A 24,322-nucleotide genomic window follows, 5' to 3' on the forward strand; every position below is an offset into this window, starting at 1 on the left:
AATTTAAAAATTCTTACAAGCCCACAAGTCTTATAAGGCCTGGACTTGATCAGTGCAATCTTACATGCATCTTACCATCTCCAAAGCAGTTATACTACTAATGGACATGTGGTCTGAAAATGCATGCTTTTGACATTAAGAGATACAAGAGACTAATTCAGTGGAGATGTTTGTGCTTCTAGAGTTATTTAAATTACCATAAGTGTTTGTTTCTTTTTATGCAGAATGACATGGGAGGACAGCGAATGCTTGTGAATAAATGGAGCACTTTCCTCAAAACCAGACTAGTTTGTTCTGTGCCTGGGAGAAATGGAATTGATACTCATTTTGATGAATTAGGTAAATACCCTAAACTGAAATAAAATAATTGTAGAAAAATATGTACAGTCATGATAACAGGTCTTACTTTATACTTTAAATGCTTTCATTAGTAGAAAACATACATATGGAGTTGGTTGTCATCAATTATAGCTTTACTCATTGTATTGTTTTTAAAGAATGCATCTAAAATCTGCAATTAAAAAATAGCATATATGAGTTAAATAAGATTACCTCTGCAATAAACAATGAAGTGCCTCTTTTGGGACTGAGAAGATTAGTTTGCTATTAATAACATTTATGTTTTACAGAGGATGTGTTTTTGCTGCAAACTCGTGATAACAAAAATCCAGTGATATTTGGCCTCTTCAGCACTACAAGGTAAACAACTAGAAGAAATAACAGCAGCAGTAGAGGAATGTTTGAACAAGCTATCAAACAGACAGAAGAGCTCCATGATGAATAACACAGAGAAAATACATAGCAAACAGTTTAATCCCTGTTCTATTCACAGTGGTCTTTCTTGTTAATGTAAAAACTGCTTTGTGATGGTGGCTTGAAGTCCCACATCATGATACAGTTTATCTGTTTCCCAGAAAACATGAATTAACTAAGTATTTCTCTAACTGATAATTTTCTAGTGCCAATATTTACGTACTCCTGCATGGTTATAAGAGCAGTCTATGAAAACCACCTGTCTTCCTTGAAGACCTCCACTGTAATTCAGCATTAAGTAGACAGTAGCTTAAATTGCTATTAACTTCTTAGCAAAACCTAAATCATTAGCTGTGGTGTTGCTGGTGGCCTCCTTTTCCACATCAGTGTAATCCAAGTGCTAGCTTGTTTCTTGGAGATCTAACTTTAGGATGTCACTGATAGAGAGGAGCAGCTATGCTATGGCTGGTATTTTGCTTTGTTGCTTTATTGTTTTTGAAGATAGACAGACATAGTCCTCTAAGGAAATTTTCACATACCAGTTCTTGCTGGCTCTCTATGCCAGCAGGAAGAGGTGAACACCTAACTAAAATTATCTGGATCACCTTCTGGAGACTTCAGAGAGAACTGTTTTGCAAGGAGCATTGATGCTTCTTTAAAAAATAATGAATTCCTTCCCCAGAATTAAGAGTGTAAGATGTATAAAATTTGAAAAGAAAAAGATATTATATGTGGATTGATCTACGCAGATTAGTCTTTATGATAATTCTGACCAGCATTCCCATACACTGGCACAAAGACATAAAAGACCTAAGCTGAGTTTCCTGCCATTCCTCTCTCACATTTAGAGCCTGTAATCATCAGCCTGAAATTTGGAGATAAAAGCACTGAGATTTCTCAGATAAGTATTATAAACATATATATATATTAATATTCTATAAAGAACATTGCACATAGTAGTTACAAGAAAAGCATCCAGGAAACATAAAGTGTTTTTTCTCCCTGAATACTGTTGAAGTGAGACTTCTTTTTAATTACATAATAATACCAGTATAACGTAGCAAATACAGCATACTGTTTTAACAATGTCTCTGAATTTTACTTCATAGCAATATATTTAGAGGATATGCTATATGTGTTTACCATATGGCAAGCGTCCGAGCAGCCTTCAATGGACCATATGCTCATAAAGAAGGACCCGAATACCACTGGGCTCTATACGAAGGAAAAGTACCATATCCTAGACCTGGTTCAGTAAGTACAATCTATTTTCCATGCTTTTGTTAATGTAAATGAACTTAGGAAATAAAAGCAGATTTTACTACTGCAAAATCTTACTGACTTCACAGTCAAGGATGTATTCATTTAAACATATATATATTAAAGCATTTCTGAAAAAAAAAATGCAATAAGTTTTATCAAGCACTAGAAAAACAGATCCCAAAGGAAAGCAGGGGAATTAAATGGACAGGATTTTTCAAAATCTTACTGGGACCTAAATTCAGCAACTTTGTGTTAAGAGACCAACATCCTGAAGATAAAAGAAAAGGGAAGAGAAGGAAAAGGGAAAAGGAAAGGGGAAATGGTAAAGGAAAAGGAAAAAGAAAGGGAAGAAAAAGAAGTTTCTGAAGTTTTTATTTTTGTCATATTCTTAGCCCAGGAATTTCATGTCCTACCTCAGGGGTGAAGAGATCAGTGGTGCGTGAGGGTGCCCTTTGCATTGCAGGCATCCATCATCATTTCACAGATTATGCACATCCAGGGCCTCCTTCACCTTCCCCTTCCTGCTATAAGTCCTACAACAGGCAATGCCAGAATAACCCAGAGAGAAACATCACTATTTCTTCTTGTCCAATGTCTTTTGGCAATATGGCTTACAAAGGAGCTTTTCTTTACAGTCACTGAAGTTCTACCCTTTAACGTGTCTGTATTGTGCAGATCTTTTACACTGTGGGATGCAAAGACATTTCTAATAGCTGTTTGGCTAAAACCCACACATAGCTTTCACACTTCACCTCTTTTATCTTCTCACATGCTAAGGACTCACTCTATTGAGCTTAACGGTGGAATAAACAGTTGCTGGAGCGTTACTTTCAGTGTTGTTTTTCCTTCTGTAACTGAATCAGTATTCTCTTTTGCACTAAAAGCAATCATTTGCAGAAGTAAACATCCCCAAATCACAGGAATGAGAGGTTGAAAGGCCTATTAGCTTACCTAGTCCATGCCAGTACAAATTTTCTTTCTGTAGTACAATTTTAAATTCTTAATTTTAAATGCTTGTCCTCTCTTATTTTAAATTATTGTTTATGTCTTCTTCTCCTGGAGTTTGAGAAATAAGTCAAAATACAGAATTGGATGCTAAAAAAGAGATTATCTGGGATTCATTTCATTTGACCATCTTGACCACTGTAATTGTGCTGATATCAATACCAAATATTGGGGGTTTTTGTTGTTGTTGTTGTTTTGATTACTTGATGTTGATTGAAGTAAATCAACAGTATTGAGTCAGAGTGGAAAAACAGATAAATGTTTATCAAATTTTGAGCAAAACAGTATAATTCAAAGCAATTAAAGTTTTCTTATTTGACATATTTAATAGAAAATTACAGTTTTTACAGTTTTACCAAGTAATGAGATAGTATCATGCATAGATTGTAAAATGAATGTGTGTTTTACAAAGATGACATGATACAAGTTCTCTAAGTGGTATTCATTTTATTTGCAGACAGTAGACCTCTCATACATTGTTTCAACTGGAGCTGAAATAGGCAGGCATTCAGTATTAATGAATATAATAGCACACAGATAGCATTACATTTACTGAAGATTGAAAACCATTTGCTGGCAAGAAGGACAGAGCGTTGAGCCAGCAGTTGAGCAAAGTTGACAATGATTTACAGAAAGGTTCTATTAAGACCCACTCAGAATCAATTCTTCCTCAGCTCTGAAGGCAAGGTACAGGAGCTGAAGCAGATATAAAAAAAGGAGCAAATAATTTTCCCAAAGGAAGTATTTCTCAAGTATTAATCAGTTAATCATATTTGTCTATAAGTTGCAGAGCACATCAGAGGCTGGAGTAGCTGACTATGCCAACTAACAGAAAATTAATTCATTTTTGGCTGCTCATCAAGGGTACAGCTTAGAGATCTTTTCAACACTTTTCCAGTAGCAAGAAGTGAAAACTGTAGTATATAATCTTAGGTTTCCAAAAAACAGGTCAGCATATTTGTAAGGTGAATCATAGGATTATTTGAGCTGGATAGGACCTTAAAGGTCATCTAGTCCAACTCCTAACTACCTATTACCTTTTCCATTACAAAGGTGACAGTGACAAGAGGCCAGAAATACTTATCATTAGGCATCTCTGTGATTCAGCACTCTTTCATCTCAGCTACTGAATGGGAAAAAAATGGAGTCTATAAGGAATAAGAAACAGCTAAGAGCTAAATAAATAGAAAATCACTACTAGAATTGCAGTCTGACAGATTCTACAGTTTGCTACTCTGAATTCTCCTTAAAGCACTATTTTTTTTGCACTACTCTATGTTGCTATTCAAACAATTCACCTAATGTATTAAGACTGTGATGCTTCTGAAAATGACATCAGTTACCTCAAAAACAGTGCTCATAGTTTTCAGAGATGGCTGCATCTACTGTTTCAATTTTAGACTACCAAATCTTATTTAATTATTTAATTAAAAAAGAAGCCTGCAAAAGATTATTAAATCTCTCTAAGACTGGAACTTTACAAAGGGAAGTTGACAATGCCTATTCACTTGATATGCTATTCAGTGCATGGAAAGCAGAGGCTTAGCCTATCTTCAGGCTCCTGCTCTATATCTGCATGGTAAATACCCAGTAAAACTCCATCACTAGGTTGATTATGCAATTACTTTAAAGTCAACACTGAACAAATACTTTCCTGAAGCTAAGCCCAAAAATTTGAAACAACCATTGCCCCATTTGAGAAGAGCAGGAGTTTGTTCTTGTCAATTGCAGTTGGCAGCAAGTTTAACATTACCGTTTCTGGTAAACAATGAGTATTTTATTTCATTTTATTGATTGAAAAAATCCAATTTAAACAGGGAGATGCTGCTAATGTGGCTTTGCTTGAAATGCTTCTTAAAACCACACTGCCTTATGAATATTTGGAGAAAGTAAATGGCTACTGAGATATTTCCAGCTTAATCATAAATGGTTCCACTTAGACATCATGAAGCAAACTCAAAATGTAGAATTTACGTGCAGTTAAGGGACACCATATCCTTTGCAAAGCATCCTAAAGTTAATTTCTCTATTTAACACATTAAATTATCCCTAATTGCACATTTAACCAAAGGAATAAGCCTCTTTTAATCAGTCATTCACATGAAGTGTATTTGCTTTACAAAATGGTAGACTGATCAATGCAAACACTGGTATTCATACTAAAGCATGATATATAATACTTTCATCATGAGACAGAAATTAGAATAAAATTTAATACTGTTAAAATACAGGAGATCAAGAATTACTGTTCCCACTGGCATCATTTTTAATCGTGCTTAGTATCTTATGATAAAGTATTTTGCAATCACAAAGCAATTAGACTAGAGATTGATTTAAAAAATTACTTCCCTGATGACTTTACATGACTGTCTGTCTTCTGGAGCAGGAAACTCCTTTCTTCTACCTCTGTCAATGGCCATTTTGATTACAACTTCAATACGAACCTGAGAATGAAACAAATGCTTTTTTTTTTTTGGCCAAAATCTGAATGTGTCAATATTTAGTCTGCTTTTACTATGCCAGACAGGAAGGAGTCTCTAAACATGGGATTTCCAAGGCTCTTCTCAGCAGATTAATAGACCTTGACTGGCTTCTCGTGATTCAGAATTCATACATGCATATAGCATAGACTTCTCAGTCACAGATCCTAAAGTGTTCTTTAAATGCCAGGTTTTGTGCAGATTTGTCATCACCCCTATGAACAATGTTAGTCTCAGACAATTTACTTGGCAAGTCTTCAGAATAATCTGTGTTTTCTGTTTTTGCAGTGTGCCAGCAAAGTGAATGGTGGTCTGTACACTACCACCAAAGACTATCCTGATGAAGCTGTCCATTTTGCCAGGAGTCATCCATTGATGTATCAGCCCATCAAGCCTGTTCATAAAAGACCAATTCTAGTAAAAACAGATGGAAAGTACAACCTTAAGCAAATAGCTGTGGACAGAGTGGAAGCTGAAGATGGGCAATATGATGTGTTGTTCATTGGCACAGGTAAAATAAAGAAAACCAGGAATACAACCTTTTCAATAGGTTTTTGATGTCCAGGATGAAGGAAATTTTCTAAAGTCAAAAAAAAAGCATTACAACAGCCCTCTCTAACAATAATTCTGTGCATGATTGAGCCAATCTTCACTCATAACATTACAGAAGAGGGTGGTCATTCTACACTGCTGATATTTCACAGAAAAATGATGGTAGGAAAAACTTCTAAAAAATAAGAACAGAGAATAAAGTATAGAATTTACCACCAACACCATCCCTAAAAAGTAATCTTGATACAATTTCTGGAATTTTTAAAACTTCACAAAACCATCATGTATATAAATATCATTCTCAGCTGGGATTTAGACTCTGGGAGAAACACAGGTGATGTGATTTTCAAAAACATCAGCTCAAGTTTATTTCAATTTTTATCTTCTCCATTTCTGCAGTCCACAAGTCTGTCTGATATTGTTAAAAAGAAACTGACAGCTTCTAGGCTTGGGTTTTGACACAGCTCAAGGAAGGAAGGCAGATATACTCAAATGCATAGTTAAAATATGTTATAAAAAATAACATATTAGAAACTTTCTGTCAAGTTTTCTTGTCTTTCCATTACACTGTTTTCAAAATTTACATAGAGCTTATTTAAATTGAATTTTTTAAACACCTACCAAAAATAAATATGAATAAGATAAATTACATTACAGGGGTATGGTACAGAGTTGTTGTAACCCTAAGCAGTTAGAGAAGAAAAAAGCACATTCTAATGGTATTTGAAAAATAAGAAACCTTCAGAAAATAAGAGGAAAACTTAGAACTAGAGATGATTGGTCATGTCTAATCTTGGAAAAAATCCAAGGATTCATATATTCACATTTTATCAAGTTGACAATAGCAGTGATGACACAAATCATTTTGACTATTTTGACTAGGCAAGCATATACAGTGAATTATTTTTTACTTAATGAAATTCCTCTGATAAGCACTTTTCAGTGTTGAAAACATTCAGAAGAAGCATGCTCACAGAACAGCAAAAGCTTATTTATACTAGTTATGTATTCCAAGCTTTTAAATTGCCTCAGTACAGTCTCAGCATTGGATTTTGTGTGGTCTATAAAACATTGTGTCATATATCACCTATGTCTCTAATGCAGATTTAATAATGGTGACTAGGTTTTTCATATTTACCACTCTTGCATTTATGATTGAGATGTCAGATATTTGTACACAAATCCTCTATTCAGCAAAGTTGAAACTAATGAGACATAAGTACGCACTTCAGAGTTGTGCTGAACTGACACCCAACAGCTGCTTAGTTTTGAGATGTCCAATCTCAGATGACAAGAAATTTCATCATAGGAATTTGGCCTTTAGAAACTGTAAGTCAATTTCTTCAATCTATGTTCTGGCATCAGAAAGCTCCTGCTTCTCTTGACAATATAATAATAGAAAGAGTTAATCCCCTTTTATCTGACTCCAGCACCTTCTGTGTAACATTTGTAAGCAGTCTTAAAGCTCAGCAGAAATTTCCTTGAGGTAGAACTGCACATTAGAAAGCTTGTTCAAAGCAGAAGTGTGAAAACCCGGACTAACTTTCCACATATCTGTCAGCAATATTGAAGAATCATAGAATCATTATGGCTGGAAATGGCCTATAAGATCATCTGTTCAACCATCCTCTCATCAGCAGTATTGCCCACTATGTCCTAAGTACCACAACAGTAGATAAAAATTAGTTAAGAAATTCTGAACTCAAACTGTATTTTTTTTTATTAATTCATCATAAAATGTATGTCCTTAGATATTCTCTTTGAGAAGTAGTTCCCCTTTATGTTTGCATCTTTGATCTTTTGCTGAACTTTTTTTTTTCTATTCTTTGTCTGCTTAATATTTCAAAGGTGAATAGAAAGTAACATAAGAAAGGAGTTGATAGCTGCCATTGTTGATGACAGATTTTCAGATTAAGGAAAGTAAGATGCTTTAATAATAGTCAACAAGACAAAGCTGAAATGGTGGAAGACCAGGCGACATTCTCGTGTTTTAATTTCCTGAAAGAGTTGTACTGACAAATAGACAAATAGATCTAAATTTCAAAATGCCTTAAATTTTTTGAAAGTACAGTTTTTATTTGTTTATCTTTCTTTTATTAACACCTTCAGCTCAACAGCAGCTCAGTGAGAGAAAGAGGACTGCATATAAGGAACCCTTGAGTTTGTTGGTGTTCTTGCCTGGAAGAATGGAGCTGCTGTGAGAAATTAAGGATAGTTAGTAGTTTCCTAACTAGTGTCAACACTCAGATCCTATAATTAAAACCACTTAACACTCCCATGACTTGATGGACTCCCCTTCCTACTGTAATTTCTTTATCTTAGATATGATCACTCTTTTGCAGATCACCAAGTTATTACAACCTAGACTTTGAAAAATACTAGCTAATTTATCGTGTATTTCAGGGATGTCTCAGATGGCTTAGTTGCCAGATAGGCCAGAGCATGTCACAATGTCTTTGAAACAGATTAGTATATGTGATTATTTCCTAAGATTAATATGTGTGTCCTGTAGCAGTTATTTAAAGTCTTTGAAGGTCAAATAAAAATTTCTGTAATTTTTATTCCAGCATTTTTATGTTTGTTTTTCTTCCCAGATAATGGAATTGTGCTGAAAGTCATTACAATTTACAATCAAGAGACAGAATCAATGGAAGAAGTGATTCTTGAAGAACTGCAAGTATTCAAGGTGAACCGTGCTGTATATGAAGCATATTTAAAACTGCCTCAAAAATTTTTCAGTTAAATTTAAAACAATGTGACAAACATTACATAGTAGTTGTCCGCAATAATTTTTCTAATTGTCTATTTTATGACACAAATTCTTCATTTTCTGCTCTTTTTTTTGATAAACTTATTAGGAACTGTGTTTTGCTATTGCTCCAGAAAATCTGAACAAGGATAGAGAAAAATGTGAGAAGGAATTCCTGTTACTTTTAATCTTATCTTCAATTAATGTTTTGTTATAAAGAACATTCCACTTATCACTTTCATTTAGGACAAAATCAGTTCAGTGATGGCATGAGATAATATTATGTTTGCCAGGAAAACTGTAGTGTTCCTGTGACTCTGATAATCCTGAAATAAGTGTTGGCTTTTAAATAAACTGTTTTAAGGCAGAACTTACCAAAACCACAATTTCCTCACATCTTTCTGTAGGATCAGAAATTAGAAAAAATCCAAGTATCTAGCAGTGATGAATAAAAGTAAACATCAATGCTATTTTGTCTAATTTGTTCTCATAGTAAAGCCACATTAGTTTTTCTAAGCAAAGATGTTTCCTATTTTGTAGGTGCCAATTCCTATTATTTCCATGGAAATCTCTTCAAAAAGGGTAAGTCATGAGTTTCACATACAAAAATTGTGACTCAGATGTAATAAAGCTATAAACATTAGATAGATAGATGACAGGTAGGTAGGTAGGTAGGTAGATAGATAGAGATATAGCTGCACATAATCTCTAACAAGATCTGGTCTGATAACATCAAATCGTTTTGTAGTGCAAGTTCTGGTTTTGTTCCTTTATGAAGCATTTATGTTTTCCAGTTCTAAGATTAAATCTGTTAAACCAGTCTCTGTGTTTTACATGTATTGTTCACACAAAAACAAGTAAAAAAGCAATTTGATCCATGAGAGATTGGCAGAGTAATCACAGTGGGGATTAGCTTGGTGGATATGACAACTCAAGGAAAATCTCCTTGCTGATAAATGCGTACAAACTTCGGCCCTACGGCAATGCAAGTTCTAAATAAGCTTTACTGGATGTTCCATGAATGTTGGGACATGCCAATGAAGGCAGAGCTGTTTGGACCTGACCACCTTCAGAGCTTCTGCTAGCCTCTCCTAATACAAATACTTAAGTTACTATTCTAGTAAATAGATACTCATCTGTACCCTATCGTAGATATGGACCCATCTCAGGATGGAGCCATTATAAACATCCTAGGATGCTTATTACTTAATGTAGACAAGTATTGCAATGTAAGTGCATAAAAATACAGTGAAACAAAACTGACAAAGAAGGAAGATTGCAAAGAAGGAGGTGTGATTGTGCCCCAAAGATCATTTTAGTTTTAGTGGCTACTTGCATTTTTTTGTAGTTAATGTAGAAAGACAGACTCCTCTGATAATGATTTGGGTCAGGATCCTAACTTATTTCTTTTCTGAATTATTTCCTGGATCACTTTTTTTTTCCATACACTTTGAAAGGAGCTCTGGAGACTAGATTGCCTAACATCAAAACTAAGTGAATGCTTTGTAGAGTCACAGAATAGTTTGAGCTGGAAGGGAGTTTGGAAAAAAAAAGTATCATTTCAGATGTTTCCTTATTTGCGCTCAGTGAAATGTCATAGTAAATGGATTGTGCTGGAAGAGAGAGAAGGAGATATTATATTAAAAGGGAAGTAGTCTGCCTCCATTACACCCAATTCCCAAGAGGTCTGCTAACTCTACAATTTCAAGAAGCACCTGGAAATTATGGAGAGAACAGTAGAAGAGTCGCCAAAACTATTCAGTGGTTGAATAAGAAACGTTCCTGGAGGCAGCAAAAGCAGCTGTACTTTTTCAACATATTAAAGAGAAGAGAGAGAGACAATTGGGCATCCAGACATAGAATTTTACCCAACTTTGTAACTTGCTGTTGAAGCAAAGGAGGGGGAAGGCTTTGAACATTGATTTCAAAGCAATAAAAGTCAATTCAGATTTCTGAATATAGACAAATTTAATCTAGAAATAGCATACAGTTTCCTGGTACTAAGGAAAATTAAATGTTGGAATGCATGTAAAGGGCTGGCACAAAATCATTTTGTATTTAATATTAGATTTGTGCACAGAAGTATAATTTAGTTAGGTTTATGTGAAAAAAAAAGTTATGCAATTTCTCTGCCCAGATATTTTTTCTAGTCTCCTTTAACTGTGGAGATTTTGAGCCTATAGAGATCTCCTTGCTAGCTTTGTTTCAACAACCTCATAACATTCACTAGTCTTCACTATGTCAATGATATAATATCTTATTTCAGGCTTGAGCTGTTTATCTTTGTGGCTAGGAGAGAATGTTCTACTTTGATGTTCTGTTTGCTAGATATCGGATGCTTTTTGCTCTCCTCTGATGAACCAAACTGTACAGTAGATCTTACTCTTTCTAACAGATGAAAGAGAAAATTCCATTTTTTATGTGTCATTGAATGTGCTGTTCACATCTTCTGGGACAGTCATGTTGCAGCCTTGGCAGACAAGAAAGAATTCCCCTCTAACAAGGATCTTATGTTTAGTTATCAGATTGAATTCCTGTTCATATGTATTATCTCAGCTGAAGAAGAATTCAAACATTGCTGTTACCAGCCTCCCCTGATCTCTTCCACTGGCATTTCTGAGAGTTAAAATTAGTAACCTAAGATATAGAGGAGGTGTAATCAGGGACAAGAATTAACTATTTGGATTAAATTTCATGGTTTGTGATAGGCAAGCCAGATTAAATGAGCTAACTGCATTTTCCAACTTTAAATAATTTTAATATAACATTTTGAAAGCTTGAGCTTTGTTTGGCCATTTGGATAAACCCAGTTCAGAGTTCATAAGGAATCCTTTTTCTGACTGGAAAAACAGTGGAATTGAGCCATGCAAAAGCATTTCCTATTGCAGTGCATATGTTCTGTGTTCAGTTCATTTTCACTCACCAGTAACAAGATTTTTCTCAAATCCCTGTAAACTCAAGATGTTCTTTTCTGAATTTATTATCCCATCAACTTCTGAATCACATTGATCATATTTCATTTGCTTTGTAAAGGAAAACTTAGATGACTCAAGCACTCTTAGTGTTAATGCAGAGGAAAAAAAGTGTGAAGAAGATAAAGTGTGACTAGTTTATTTATAAGAAAAGACTGAACAGTAGCAGAAAAAATACTGACATCCTTTGTACTGAAGGATTATATAAATAATGTGTGAACATATTGTACATCAAGAGTTAAATGTACCTGATAACTCCAGTTTTGAGGTTGAGGTTGCTTACAATTTTTTCAAATATGCTCTTTGATTAATATTTTATGTCAAGCTTTTTTTGCAGATTGGTTAGGTGACAGAAGTGTAATGGGGGAGGCACTGGACACTACCTCGAGGAAAAAAAAGAAATGTATAAGTCTCTGTTTAAACACAAAGCTTATAAAGCTGAAACTTCAAAAGCGAGGAAATGCCAAACCATATTTGTTCATTCTAATTTCCTTCTGTTCCTCCATTCCCACGCATGAGAGTTTAGGCTGTTGTCAGTTTTCCTACAGAGTAACTCTGCCTCCCTCAGGGCACAGACTGGATGCACAACAAAGCTGAAACTAATATTTCTTTAAAACTCCACTTGTTACAGAATTCATATTGGAAGTTCTAGCAACTTAATCATATGTGGTATACTTTTCCAGCAACAGCTCTACATTGGAACTGAGTCAGTCATAGCACAAGTGAAGTTTCACCAGTGTGATATGTATGGCACAGCCTGTGCTGACTGCTGCCTGGCTCGAGATCCCTACTGTGCTTGGGATGGCATCTCCTGCTCCCGGTACTACCCCACAGGAATGCAAGCAAAGAGGTGAGAACTGCTTCTTTCTGTGGAATCTGTCTTGTGAAATAGCTTCAGAATGGTTCCTACTACACTGAAGGATTTTTACAAAAGATGAAGCCCAAAGTTTTGAACTAAATGAGTATCATGGACAAATTACATAAATAAACCATAGACTATGGGAATAACATGTGAGTGTATATATAACAAAAAACAAAATAGGACATGGTAATTAGTTAGGATGTGTAGAAATTGTGGAACCTGAGCATGATGCAAATAGTGTGGAATAAGGGGTAGAATTTCAGATGGGACAGAAGTCTTTTCTTCTGAGTTTCAGATACGATGCAGTGTTTCGGTTCTAGCAGAAAAACAATGTTGATAACACATCAGTGTTTATAGTTGCTGCTAAGCATTGTTGTACAGAGCCAAGGTCATTCTCAGTGAAGAACCCAAGGAGCTGGGAGTCCTAATTAGGAATTAGGACAGCTAACATAAACTGGCCAAATGGATATTCCATACTATATGACATCATGCAGGAGTTTTAAAGGGGGTGGAAGTGTATATAGCTCTCTTCCACTACTCAGAGGGCTGCCTGGACATCAGCTGGGGGATGGTGAGTAATTTCTTGTGCATCACTTGTTATTTACATTTGTCATAACAATTATCCTTTTCTTTTTCTCTACCTTAGTGAGTAGTTTTATCTCAATCCACAAGTTTTACTTTGTTTTTTTATTCTCTCCCCCATCCCACTGGGAAGGGAGAGAGTGAGCGAACAACTGTGCTCAGCCACCTGCCAGGTTAAACCACAACAGGCATAAACTTCATTACAAGGAATAATTCATGAATGAAACATATTTATTATGGATTCATGGATGAAACGTTATTATTATGACTACTTAGTTGTTATTTTAAGGAAGTTTTAAACAAACCTCAATTTCCTTTCATTTCTTTTGGTCAGCAAAGAAAGGATGGATATTTCATTCTTTATAACATCAGGGATGTATTTTGGCAGTATTTATACAGTAAAGATATCACAAAACAATAACATATTCAACAAAATTTGGGAAAAAGAAAAAAAAAGAAGAAGAAAAATAAACAAGAATAAGAATCTGGTAGCCACACACTTCCAACAGTGAAAGTAGGATGTCTGCAAAAGCTGAGGTTAGGTGAATTTCTGGAGGTCCTCTCAAATCATGAACCTAACTTAGGTGCTTTAACGATCCCTGGGCAGACTTCTCTCCATTCCAAATTGCTCAGTTATGGCTTCAGGCCCTCATTCTTTGTGCAGTGATTTCCCATATACCTATCATCTTACCCTCCCTCTCAAACCCAGATTCTCTAATTCAACAACAAAGATACCTGATCAAACATATAAAACATGTATAATTTAATCCAGACCTTTTCACAGCACTTCTAAAAGATACCAAAAGAAATTGCAGAAATTGTTGGATAAAGTGGCTTTTTGAGTACTGAGCATTAAAAAGTCAAAAAGAGAAATACAGCCAATGATAGTGTGCATAAAAATATCCTGGAGTTATTACACTAAGGGACAGGTTAAACCAAGTAGGAAAGCGATGCCACTTTTACAGGATTATATAGTCTTCTCATGTCTCCTGCAAGCAGCCCTATGGGAGGACATAGTCTGATTTCCTGCTCCATATGAGAAGAACCTGGCATCAAATTAAGAAAGATGAGCAGATGCGCCAAGCAGATTTATGTCCTACAATGCATATATATAAATTGGATTATTGTAATTATAATGCTTATGGGTAAGTTATCTAAGACATAAAAACCATCTGGGGAAGAGAGTAAAGGGATAAAAGGCTGGCTTTCCTACCAGCCTGCTTAGGCTGCACCCACATTTATGTTATTCTGCAAGCTGTTTATTGTCCATGAAAAGATAAGAGAAACTTCCTCAGTCCTTAACTCAGTTTTAGCACATTTTTAGCATACTTCTCACCTAAGACAACTTCCAGAGTAGCAGCCCCTAAGTTCCCTGACAGATGCATTTATCCAGGGTTCAGGGATATGGGCAGCACCCCAGGCACCTTCCTGTGCCTTACCTCCCTAGCATTCATCAGGTCAGTCTCTAAAAGAAGAAAATACTTCTCTTATCACCCTCCTGCTCTCGAGATAAGAGCTGCAGATGTGAAGAAGAGATTTACACTCTACTGAACGTTCTCAAAGTCTGTAAAACTTGTTTTACATGTAAGAATTTGGAGAGCAGCCAGCAAGGACCCCTAATATTGAAATGAATGGATAGTATTTTCTTTGTTCACTTTAACTAGTGCCAACAGCTCAGAACATCTTAATAGTTATGAGCTATGCAGTAGATGGCAAGGCAAAGACAGCTTCTCAGGACACAAATACAGAAGTTGTTTAATCAACCTTCTGCTGGGATCCAGGCAGAATCATTGCTAGGAAGGGAAGGTCTCATGAGACAACATGGAGTTTTCTCTTTCTCAGTTATAAGAGTTATCATTTCCTCAGGTGACAATCCTACCATTGCTCTAGACACAACTGATGCCACACCCCAGAGCGGATACCTCTTAATTTGCCTTGTCTTGTCTTAGAGTATGGTTTAGACTTTTGCACAACTTGTATAGGGTGGGCTTCTGAATTGTAAGAGCATCCCTTGCTAGAGCAGTTAAGATCAGTAAGAGATCTCTTAATTCCTGTCTTACTGGTATTGAACTGAAGATACACAGTATATCCTGCTCCCATTGGTTCACATGCTCTCTGCTTTAGACCTTAATGCCTGCAAGGTATGACAAGTGTTTAGAGAAGCATGAAATAGAAAACCTGTAAACTAAGGCACATGCAAGATATAGAGAACTGCAACAGAAATTAAAAACAAACAGAAAACAAAAACAAAAAAATAAAAAAAACAAAAAAAACCCAAAAACAAAAAAAAAACACACAAAACAACATAAGCAACCCACTGATTGGCAGCTGGTACTAATTTGTTTGATTTTGAAATCCTATATTTTAATTCCTTGCAAATGCATAGTCTTTATAATTAATTAAATATGGGATTTAATTAGGAAAACTTGAAAACTGGGCTAAAAGTGCCATATCCCAATGCTGGCAGTGCAGAATACTACAGTGTCACGGTAGTCACAGGTGAGCAACTCGGGCATGCCGCAGATATTTTAGATGCCAGAAGAAAATTATTTTGCATTCAACTTCAATGAAATATTCTTTGGAAACCAGAAAGTTCAAGGATTTAAATAGCTGTGTTAGTTCACTGTTACCTCAGTAATCTGATTTAGGCAGGTTCAGTTTTTATCCAAACAAGCATTAAATTCTACTGATGAGCTTCTTCACTACGCCAACAAAATGTCCGGGCTGAAAAGGGTTGTATCTTAAAATAAATTCCGTTCACCTTGTGTAGATCTGCTAACCCTAACGCGTCCAGCTCCTTGCACTAACTGCAGTCGGCCGCCAGAGGGCGCCATAGTGCGGGGCTGCGCGCTGTACGGACCGTTACGTACCGACCGTTACGTACTGACCTTCGTGCATAAAATCCCAAGTATTTTTCCTAAGTCTCCATATTGCTGCTGCAATATGGTTTTCCTTTCACAGCATTGATCGAGCTGATAGGCAAAAGAATATTTCAAGCATTCAGTTGTTTTTTAAGTTTCTACTTACAATGCCTTGAAAAATATATTAAATTGTCTTGCCTTAAATTATATGCTGTCATTTGAGTAAAACGCTTTGCATAGAAAAGATCTGGGTGCTAACTTAAATGTCACTCTGTTGACACTCTGTTGTCACTGCTCCCCATTCTTTCCTATTCTTGAAACAGCACTGAAGTGAAGGTACAGGTAAATGCATCTTCCCTCATCTTCACCAAAATGCCACCAAAGAAATATTTATTTCTCCCGAATGATTCCAACAGCTGGAGAACTATTGTTATTTTACAGGAATAGGATTTTTTTAGTTCATCAGGAAGAGTACTTAGTACCTACTACTAACTGTCCATTTCCTACTAAACAGTTCTGCCTCACAGTGAGGTTTTCTTCTTTATTTGTTTTTCTCAAGGCTAATGTCAATTTTATTTATGCATATTTGTGCAAGAGAATGAGTCTTACGAATAATCTATATACACTGATATGCAAAGCTGGTAGCACTACTACTACCAACAGAGTTATCAGTAAGCACGGCTACCACATCTTTACATTAAAATGAAAAATCCCAGAATGAATTAAATGCTATCACTGAATATCAGCTTCTGTTTAAAAGCACGGATTTTTAGCACCTAGTCTGCCTAGAGGTCCCCATGTTGTCCTTGCTGAATTTGGAGATTCTACCACCCACTGCCTTACTACGCTCACATCCACTGTTTGGTCTCCATAAATGTTCAGTAATCATTGATGGGTGCAGTATTTTCCACACAGAGAAATTCAGTGACACATTTTTGCTTCGTATGTACTTCCATGTCAGGTACCATTCTGTCAGACTGCCTCTCTGGTGCCATCTGTCTCACAGCAACAACATGTAAAGGAATATTGGCAGGAAGGTTGACCTCTACTTCCATACCACTAATATCCACCTCTGACATTGTGGGCCAACGTCATAAAATAGAAGGAGGTCCTAATAATTTCAGTAAAGTCTATTTGTGCCTATTGATAAATCTGCCTTCATATAGAGTTGTTTTGAAACAAAGAATCATAGAATCCTTGGAATGCCCAGGTTGGAATTGCCCTCTGAGATCACCTGACCTTTCATGATAAGTGCAGGACCTAGGCAAGACTGTCTAACACCTTGTCTAGCTGAACTTTAAAAGCCTCGGCTGTTGGAGGATCTTTCTTTTTTTTTTCTTTTCCTTACAGATGCAATCATATGTAGGTTGAGATAAAACAGCAATGCAAAATGAGTATCTTTCTCAAAAGTTCTACATTTTTAGGAATGAAGATTTAGCTCTTCATGTTTTTAATGAGTACCTCCTCATCATACACCAACAATCTGTGTGCTAAACACATTTTCTCAAATAATTTTTCCTCTCCAGACGCTTCCGCAGACAAGACGTGCGACATGGAAATGCAGCTCAGCAGTGCTTTGGTCAGCAGTTCATTGGTAATCTACTCACACCTTTACATACTGTTAGCAAATGCCTAGCACAGAAAGTACAGATTTTGCCAAAAGGCAAAAGGCTATGCATTGTCATTCTTATCCAGATAAAAGATATTTAATTTGTGGTTATACTTGACTATATATTATATCCTCCTGTTTAACTGACTGAAAATCAAGTAGTTGAACAACTGATAAGAAACAGCCACAAGCAAATAGCAGTATGAAGGGCTGAGATCTGTTTCTTTGTGTGTGGAATCATGGCCCAATTTGCTCCGCTTGCTTTATGGCCATCTTCTATGAGAGTCTGAAATGATGGGAAAATTCAATTAGCAAGTCAGACTTTCACCAAGTGCTACTTAGCAATAACTGTGTGGTTGGAGGTAGATTAACTTTCAGTCTTAAAAGCAAGTCTAGCCTGAAGTCGGAAGGTGGCAAGGATTGTCAGAAACAAATTGACATATATATGATGTATTTTTTTAAATATTTCCTTCCAGGAGAAGTCTTGGAGAAGACTGAGGAGCGATTGGTTTATGGAATAGAGTACAACAGCACCCTTCTGGAGTGCACCCCTCGAACCTTACAGGCAAAAGTAATCTGGTTTGTCCAGCGAGCTCATGAAACTAAGAAGGAAGAGGTAACTATCGTTAAGTCCTAATCTTTTAATTAGTTAAGCACATGGTTAGGAACACTGCATCTTCACTGAAAGGCCTGTCATGAGTTGCTGAAATGTGCATGAGTATAAGGGAAGATCATGATGTTCATCTGAGTCATTATGCTCCTCTGAGTTAATAGACCTGGTAATTTCATTTGGTACATGAATTCAGCATCTTGAAACTGAATAACTGAATAAATGTTTGAAATGTAGCTAAACTTGTTAAGGTCTCAAAACAAAAGGGAATCTACCATTTCTCTTAATATGTTATTGCATAGGCGAAAAGTGTTCATATTACTCCCAATGTTAGACTTGCTTAGCATTTGTTAATTCTTGCTGTCCCACCCACTACACCGCAAAGCCTTCTGAAAATGGATTTTGGTGATTCTCTGCTTCTTTTATATATCTTGCCCAACTGTAAAAGTTGGACCAGATGGCCTTTAAAAATCCCTTCCAATTCAAACAGTTCTATGATTCTATGATAATTCCTTCACACTTCATAACTGTTACCATATTTAATTCTCTAGTACTGACATGATACATGTCAGTGTAGCTAACCTTGTTTAGTACATGGGAGCACATAGGAGAAAAACCTCGGACTATCACAGGGTATGATTGTTTTCCTTGCTGCCTAGCAGCTAGGCTCTGCTGCAAACATGAGACCTCAGCTCATCTGCAGACTGAGTCTGAGAAGTGAGATTCATCGGATAGTGAATGTGGACATTTAGAATAAAGACATCTAAGTGGGTCTTTGTAGGCTGTCATCAATGTCAGAGCAACTTTTGTTGCAGATATAGCCCATAGTATCATCTCATTTTAAACTAGACATTTTCATTTCATCGTTGACTAGGCAAGCCATTGAATACAAAAGTAAACAAGGGTGCCACATGCAGCTGTAGATATTTAAAATGAAGTGGTCACCATAAAACACATTTCTTCCTGAAGTTTCAGTCTACCCTCAAACCCCAGCATAGTTCTTCACATTTTTTATTTCCTCATGTATTTTCCTAAAAGATCCCAATCCACTAATCATAATTATTTTTACAATAAAAAGACCTGGTCTTTCTGTCTTTAGTGAAACCTGACGATTTTTACTGAGGAGGCAGGAGGAGGAGATGCTGTCATATTTCCTTTTAGACCTAGCACCTCAGATACTAAGGAACAGAAGTTCAGACTCTAAAGTTTCAGTACATTTTTATACTACTAGGATGAATTTATTTTAATGCTTTTCTTTTTATATTTATTCCATTTTATATGAATAATTCTATCGTCATTAGGAAAAGATGATCCCAAGCAGAGAGAAGCACTTCTACCTAATATTCAGCATCTTACTGTTAAATAGAAAGATGAGGATTCCATTCTGCTGGGCATTTCTGGTGGCTGGTTCAGACAGCTCTGTGCTTCCTGCATGCCAGCATGTTTGAATGTCCTGTATTTAATAACTTAGTCCTCAGAAGCTGCAGGGGGAATTTCAACATGACAGTCAAAGCTGAGGCTTCAAGATCACAATGGTCCTACAGTGAAATTTCAGGTCGGACATTAGGAAAAATTTTTGTGAAAGAGTGGTCAGGTGTTGGAACGGGCTGCCCAGGGAGGTGGTGGAATCATTGACCCTGGAGGCGTTCAAGAAATGTTTAGATATTGTACCGAAGGACAAAGTTTAGTGGGAAATATTGGTGATATGTGGACGATTGGACTGGATGATCTTGGAGATCTTTTCCAACCTTGGTGATTCTGTGATTCTATGATCTGAAAATGTCTGTGAGAGCTGCTTCAAAAACATTTGACAGTTTAAAAGAGCATTCACATGGATTGTTATGGCAGGTCAGCAGGCAAAAGCCTATGTGTTTTCAATCCAGAAGTTCATTGGAATGTTTCAACCTAACTTCTTTCTGTGATTTAGCCACAAATGTCTGACCCATGCTGGGAAAGCAGAAAACTGTCTGCTCCACTATCTGTTCTGCCATGCTTGCCAGATTTTGTAGACTGCTTTCCTTTCACAGCTCAACTTCTTCTTCAAGTAAATATTTTATTTGCTTACAAACTCTGAAATAAAGGATCTTGGATCCTTAATCTGCCTCTTAACATTTAATATTATATTCCTGAAAGTACTTTTCATTAAAAAAATGCACCAATGTAATGCAATAATGCAGTCTCCTCTATACAACTATCTTTTTTCAGGTGAAGACAGATGATAGAATAATCAAAATGGACCTCGGTCTCTTATTTCTGAAGCTGCATCGGCTGGATGCAGGGACTTATTTTTGTCAGACAGTGGAACACAGCATAGTTCACACTGTTAGAAAAATCACCCTGGAAATAGTCGAGGAAGAACGTGTAGATGAAATGTTCAATAAAGACTACGAGGAGGAGATATCTCACAAAATGCCATGCCCAGTACAGAGCAACATACCTCAGGTATCAAAACCATGGTACAAAGAATTTCTTCAATTGATAGGTTACAGCAACTTCCAGAGAGTGGAGGAATACTGTGAAAAAGTCTGGTGTACAGATAAGAAGAGAAAAAAGCTGAAAATGTCTCCATCCAAGTGGAAATATGCCAATCCTCAGGAGAAGAAGGCAAGGATCAGGCCAGAGCACTACCGGTTGCCCAGGAACATAGCTGACTCTTGATGGACAAAATCCATCTTCTGTTTCTGGGCAAAATTTTATTTGGACTTCAGTAAGAGGGAAAAGTCAGTTTGCTTTTGGTAAATGAAACAGGTTTATACGTATAAAATATCAGGACTGAAAACAAATATACTATGGTAAGTTATACCGTACACTCATGACTGTTTAGAAGCATTTTACACAAAATTTTATCTGTTTCTAAGTAGGTCAATGCAATCAGAGTTTTGCTTTAGGAAGAGTGTGACAATCTTCAGACTTTGAGTGCTTGAATCAGTTTCCTGTGTGGACCATGCTTGTGCTGTATATTGTTGCATATGATGGCATATTTAAGTAAATTCAAATAAGCATTCACGAGTGTGTGAAATATAGAATATGTATCTTTCCTTTTTTCACAAGTTTCTCATGATTCTAAAAGCAGCATGTCTTAAGATCTTATATTTTGATTGTGACCAGTTCAAATTCATCACTGAGAGCAGTGAGATTTGTTAATATGGTGTCCTGCTATTTCTAAAGATAATGAAGGGAAACCGTATTTACTTTCCACCATTATTTGTCTCATCAGTTATTTATAAAGCACAGTGTACGTCACAACTAGATAATATTGCCTAGTAGCTTAATGTAAGTCAGATGCATGCTGGGAACACAAAGAGAATGAAATTCTTCAACGCATCTATACAAAATGTTGGAATAATGGTTTAGATAGAAAACAAGCCTATCGTCTCTAGGACATTGCCTTAATAACATCACAAATTAAGCGACTGCCCTCTTGTGGCTAAACAAAGCAAATCTGATGATATCGTGTATTTTCTCAAGTAACATGTAGCTAAGAAGTATTCCTAGATCCACAGCTGGTTTGTTTTCAGCATATACTTCTCGTCTCCACGTGCCAAATCCACAGATTTAGAAGGTAGTGTTTGGAAGTCACTCATCCTGAAAAGACAGTATTTAAAGTAAAACTTTATGTCATTAACGTACTTTTGGGATTAAATGCAGTAATACAAAGTTAGGAAGTAGACTGAAACAGGAACAGCATTATGCAGCTGCTTTTCTATAGCGTCGTAGTCTGATCCAGGCAAACTTTCCTGGTGCATGATCTCTGGTCACAAGAACTGCTTTTCTGCTCTTGTGATTGATACTAGGAGAGGAGATTAAAGAAGTAAGTTTACAATCTGGGACTTGCAAGACTTTTCTTAAAAAATGAAAAAACAAAACAAAACAAAAAACACCAAAAACAAAAACAAAAACAAACAAACAAAACCAAACATCAACAACAAAGCAATACTTTTATTTGAGCCAAAAAGCAGCTGCATAAAATGCAGAAAAATATATCAGTTCACTACTTGGAATATCTATATTACAAAATGGGCTCTCTATATAGAAAGAAATACATAAATTAGTGGAAAAATAGGGAAGTTATAAACACAAATGAGTTAAAAATGAGTTTAACTCCTCAAATAGAAACATGATGCCAGTAGAGTAAATAGCCAAGCTGTTACAGATTTTGATGCTGCCAAGAAAATATACAAAGGATTCACCAGCTTTAATGAGGCTCACGTACTGCTTCAGCTTCTAATCAGAAAGCAGAATTTTGAATTAATCAGAATTAACATCCTTGAGAAAAGAGATCTGCTAGCTTTGCTCTGCTGATGCAGTGGATGGATGATGATGCAGTGAGAGGGTCTCGGAACAGGAGTAGAGAGCATTGCTGTGCCCCTCTGGAAACTGACTGTCCCAGAGTTTAGAAAGAGCCTATGTGCATACTGCCACCAAGTGCTCATAAAACAGCAGATAAGCTTTTCCATCAGCCAGTTATCTTAAAGAAAACAATTTATCGGGAAGTTTGCACTTTGTTTAGCTAGATTGCCTGCCTGAGAGATGGGAATGGACACTGTGCATTGCCTTGCATGAATGTGCAAGGTTGCTAACTTTGATCTGATACAGAAGACTGGCTAAATTCATTTTTCAGTGGCAGTTTAATGGAACTTAGCTGCAGTTAGGATCTCTGTTTATTTACAACTACATGGAAAACTTTAGCACTAAAGACTATGACAGAGAGAACACAGAATAAGCATCTCTAATTTATATTTAATCCTCTGTAAAATTTACTCTGGCATCCCTGGCTGGAAAACTGCTAAAACACTACTGATATCTTCTGATGAGTTATGAAGCCCACTTCTTTTCAATAGTAATGGGAGTTATATTTTATCTTTTTTTTCTGATTAATTTGTTAGTATCTGGTGCCAAATGTACCTTTAATGGACTGTAAGAATAAAGAACAACAGCATCTCAGCCTGATGGAAAAAAAAAATGACTTTATGTCTCATTCTGAGATTTCAGGTAGAAATCAGGATGTTATATGCAAATCAGGATTCCTGATTTAATATAAGTGTGTATTTTAGCTCCCCATCCCTTTAGTGGTTACATACAGAGAATTCCATTAAATTTTTAGTAAAAGTTTAAATTTCTAGCTCGCACTTTGCAACTTCCCTGGTTGATTTAGTATTCACAACTAAAAGATCTTTTTCAGAGTGCTACAACATCAGTGAAAGAAGAGAAAGACTGACAGTAATGTATTTTGGAAGGATATGCTCAAATTGTGCTCATATACAATGTTATTTAAAATGCTTCTTTGTATATATGGGGGGGCATTGTCTGCTTCTTTTCATTATGAGTTTGATGTATTTTGTATGTGCATGAAGTGGTCAAATTAGAAATATAATTAAGAATCATATTTGGCTGACATCATTTGTATTATTTCTCATAATTCAGTTTTACTAGACAATAAGATCATGTGTAGATCATGTGTGTGATCATGAATAGATTTAGTCTTCCAAAGTCAGATGGATTTGGGAAGGTTATGAATAAAGCAGCATCTGTTGCTCGGATATATTTTTGAGAGTGGAACATGGCTAAAACCAGAAGATTCTAATTTATAGACATTTATTGAGAAACAAGCTGGAAAACCTTTGAGTTCTGCCCTGCTGCCTAATGAAAACAAACAGAGTGATCGTGTGGATCACTTGTACTAAATACTTAATTTCCTCTCACTTTTCTGTTGTCAATGAGATTATCGCCACCTGGTATGAACTACTGTGGTCTCAGACTCTGTTGGGACATCTAGTTGGGAGAGTGCTAGCCTGCAGTGAAATTTCTGCATTGTATGTATCAAAATAGGCCTTTAGGGTATGCTCAAATTTTCTGCAGAATGAAACATACTTCTTTATGTAGAACTGATTTATGAAATAGATAAATAATTGCCTACATCCAGATGCCCCAAAAGTAGTCATATTGCAGGAAGTGCTTAAGTTAACTTAACTGATACAGTTAAGGAGTTTTTCTTTTTCTTTCTTTCTTTCTTTTTTTTTTTTT

The 24,322-nt window shown here is 36.1% G+C and overlaps 1 protein-coding gene across 1 annotated transcript in view; it reads left to right on the plus strand.

Annotated features, from left to right (window-relative positions):
* Positions 1-24,299, plus strand: part of SEMA3E (semaphorin 3E) — a 66,817-nt gene extending 42,518 nt beyond the window's left edge. The window contains exons 7-16 of the mRNA XM_010728349.2: positions 225-339; positions 630-699; positions 1,863-2,007; positions 5,790-6,012; positions 8,648-8,739; positions 9,343-9,384; positions 12,458-12,624; positions 17,606-17,673; positions 18,165-18,304; positions 20,504-24,299. Of these exons, the coding sequence (XP_010726651.1) occupies positions 225-339; positions 630-699; positions 1,863-2,007; positions 5,790-6,012; positions 8,648-8,739; positions 9,343-9,384; positions 12,458-12,624; positions 17,606-17,673; positions 18,165-18,304; positions 20,504-20,956 (1,515 nt within the window). The 3' untranslated portion in view covers positions 20,957-24,299. The remainder of the gene's footprint in view (positions 1-224; positions 340-629; positions 700-1,862; positions 2,008-5,789; positions 6,013-8,647; positions 8,740-9,342; positions 9,385-12,457; positions 12,625-17,605; positions 17,674-18,164; positions 18,305-20,503) is intronic.
* Positions 24,300-24,322: the final 23 nt, after the last annotated feature.

The sequence above is a fragment of the Meleagris gallopavo genome, chromosome 1 (genome assembly GCF_000146605.3).
Source record: "Meleagris gallopavo isolate NT-WF06-2002-E0010 breed Aviagen turkey brand Nicholas breeding stock chromosome 1, Turkey_5.1, whole genome shotgun sequence".
Classification (NCBI taxonomy): domain Eukaryota; kingdom Metazoa; phylum Chordata; class Aves; order Galliformes; family Phasianidae; genus Meleagris; species Meleagris gallopavo.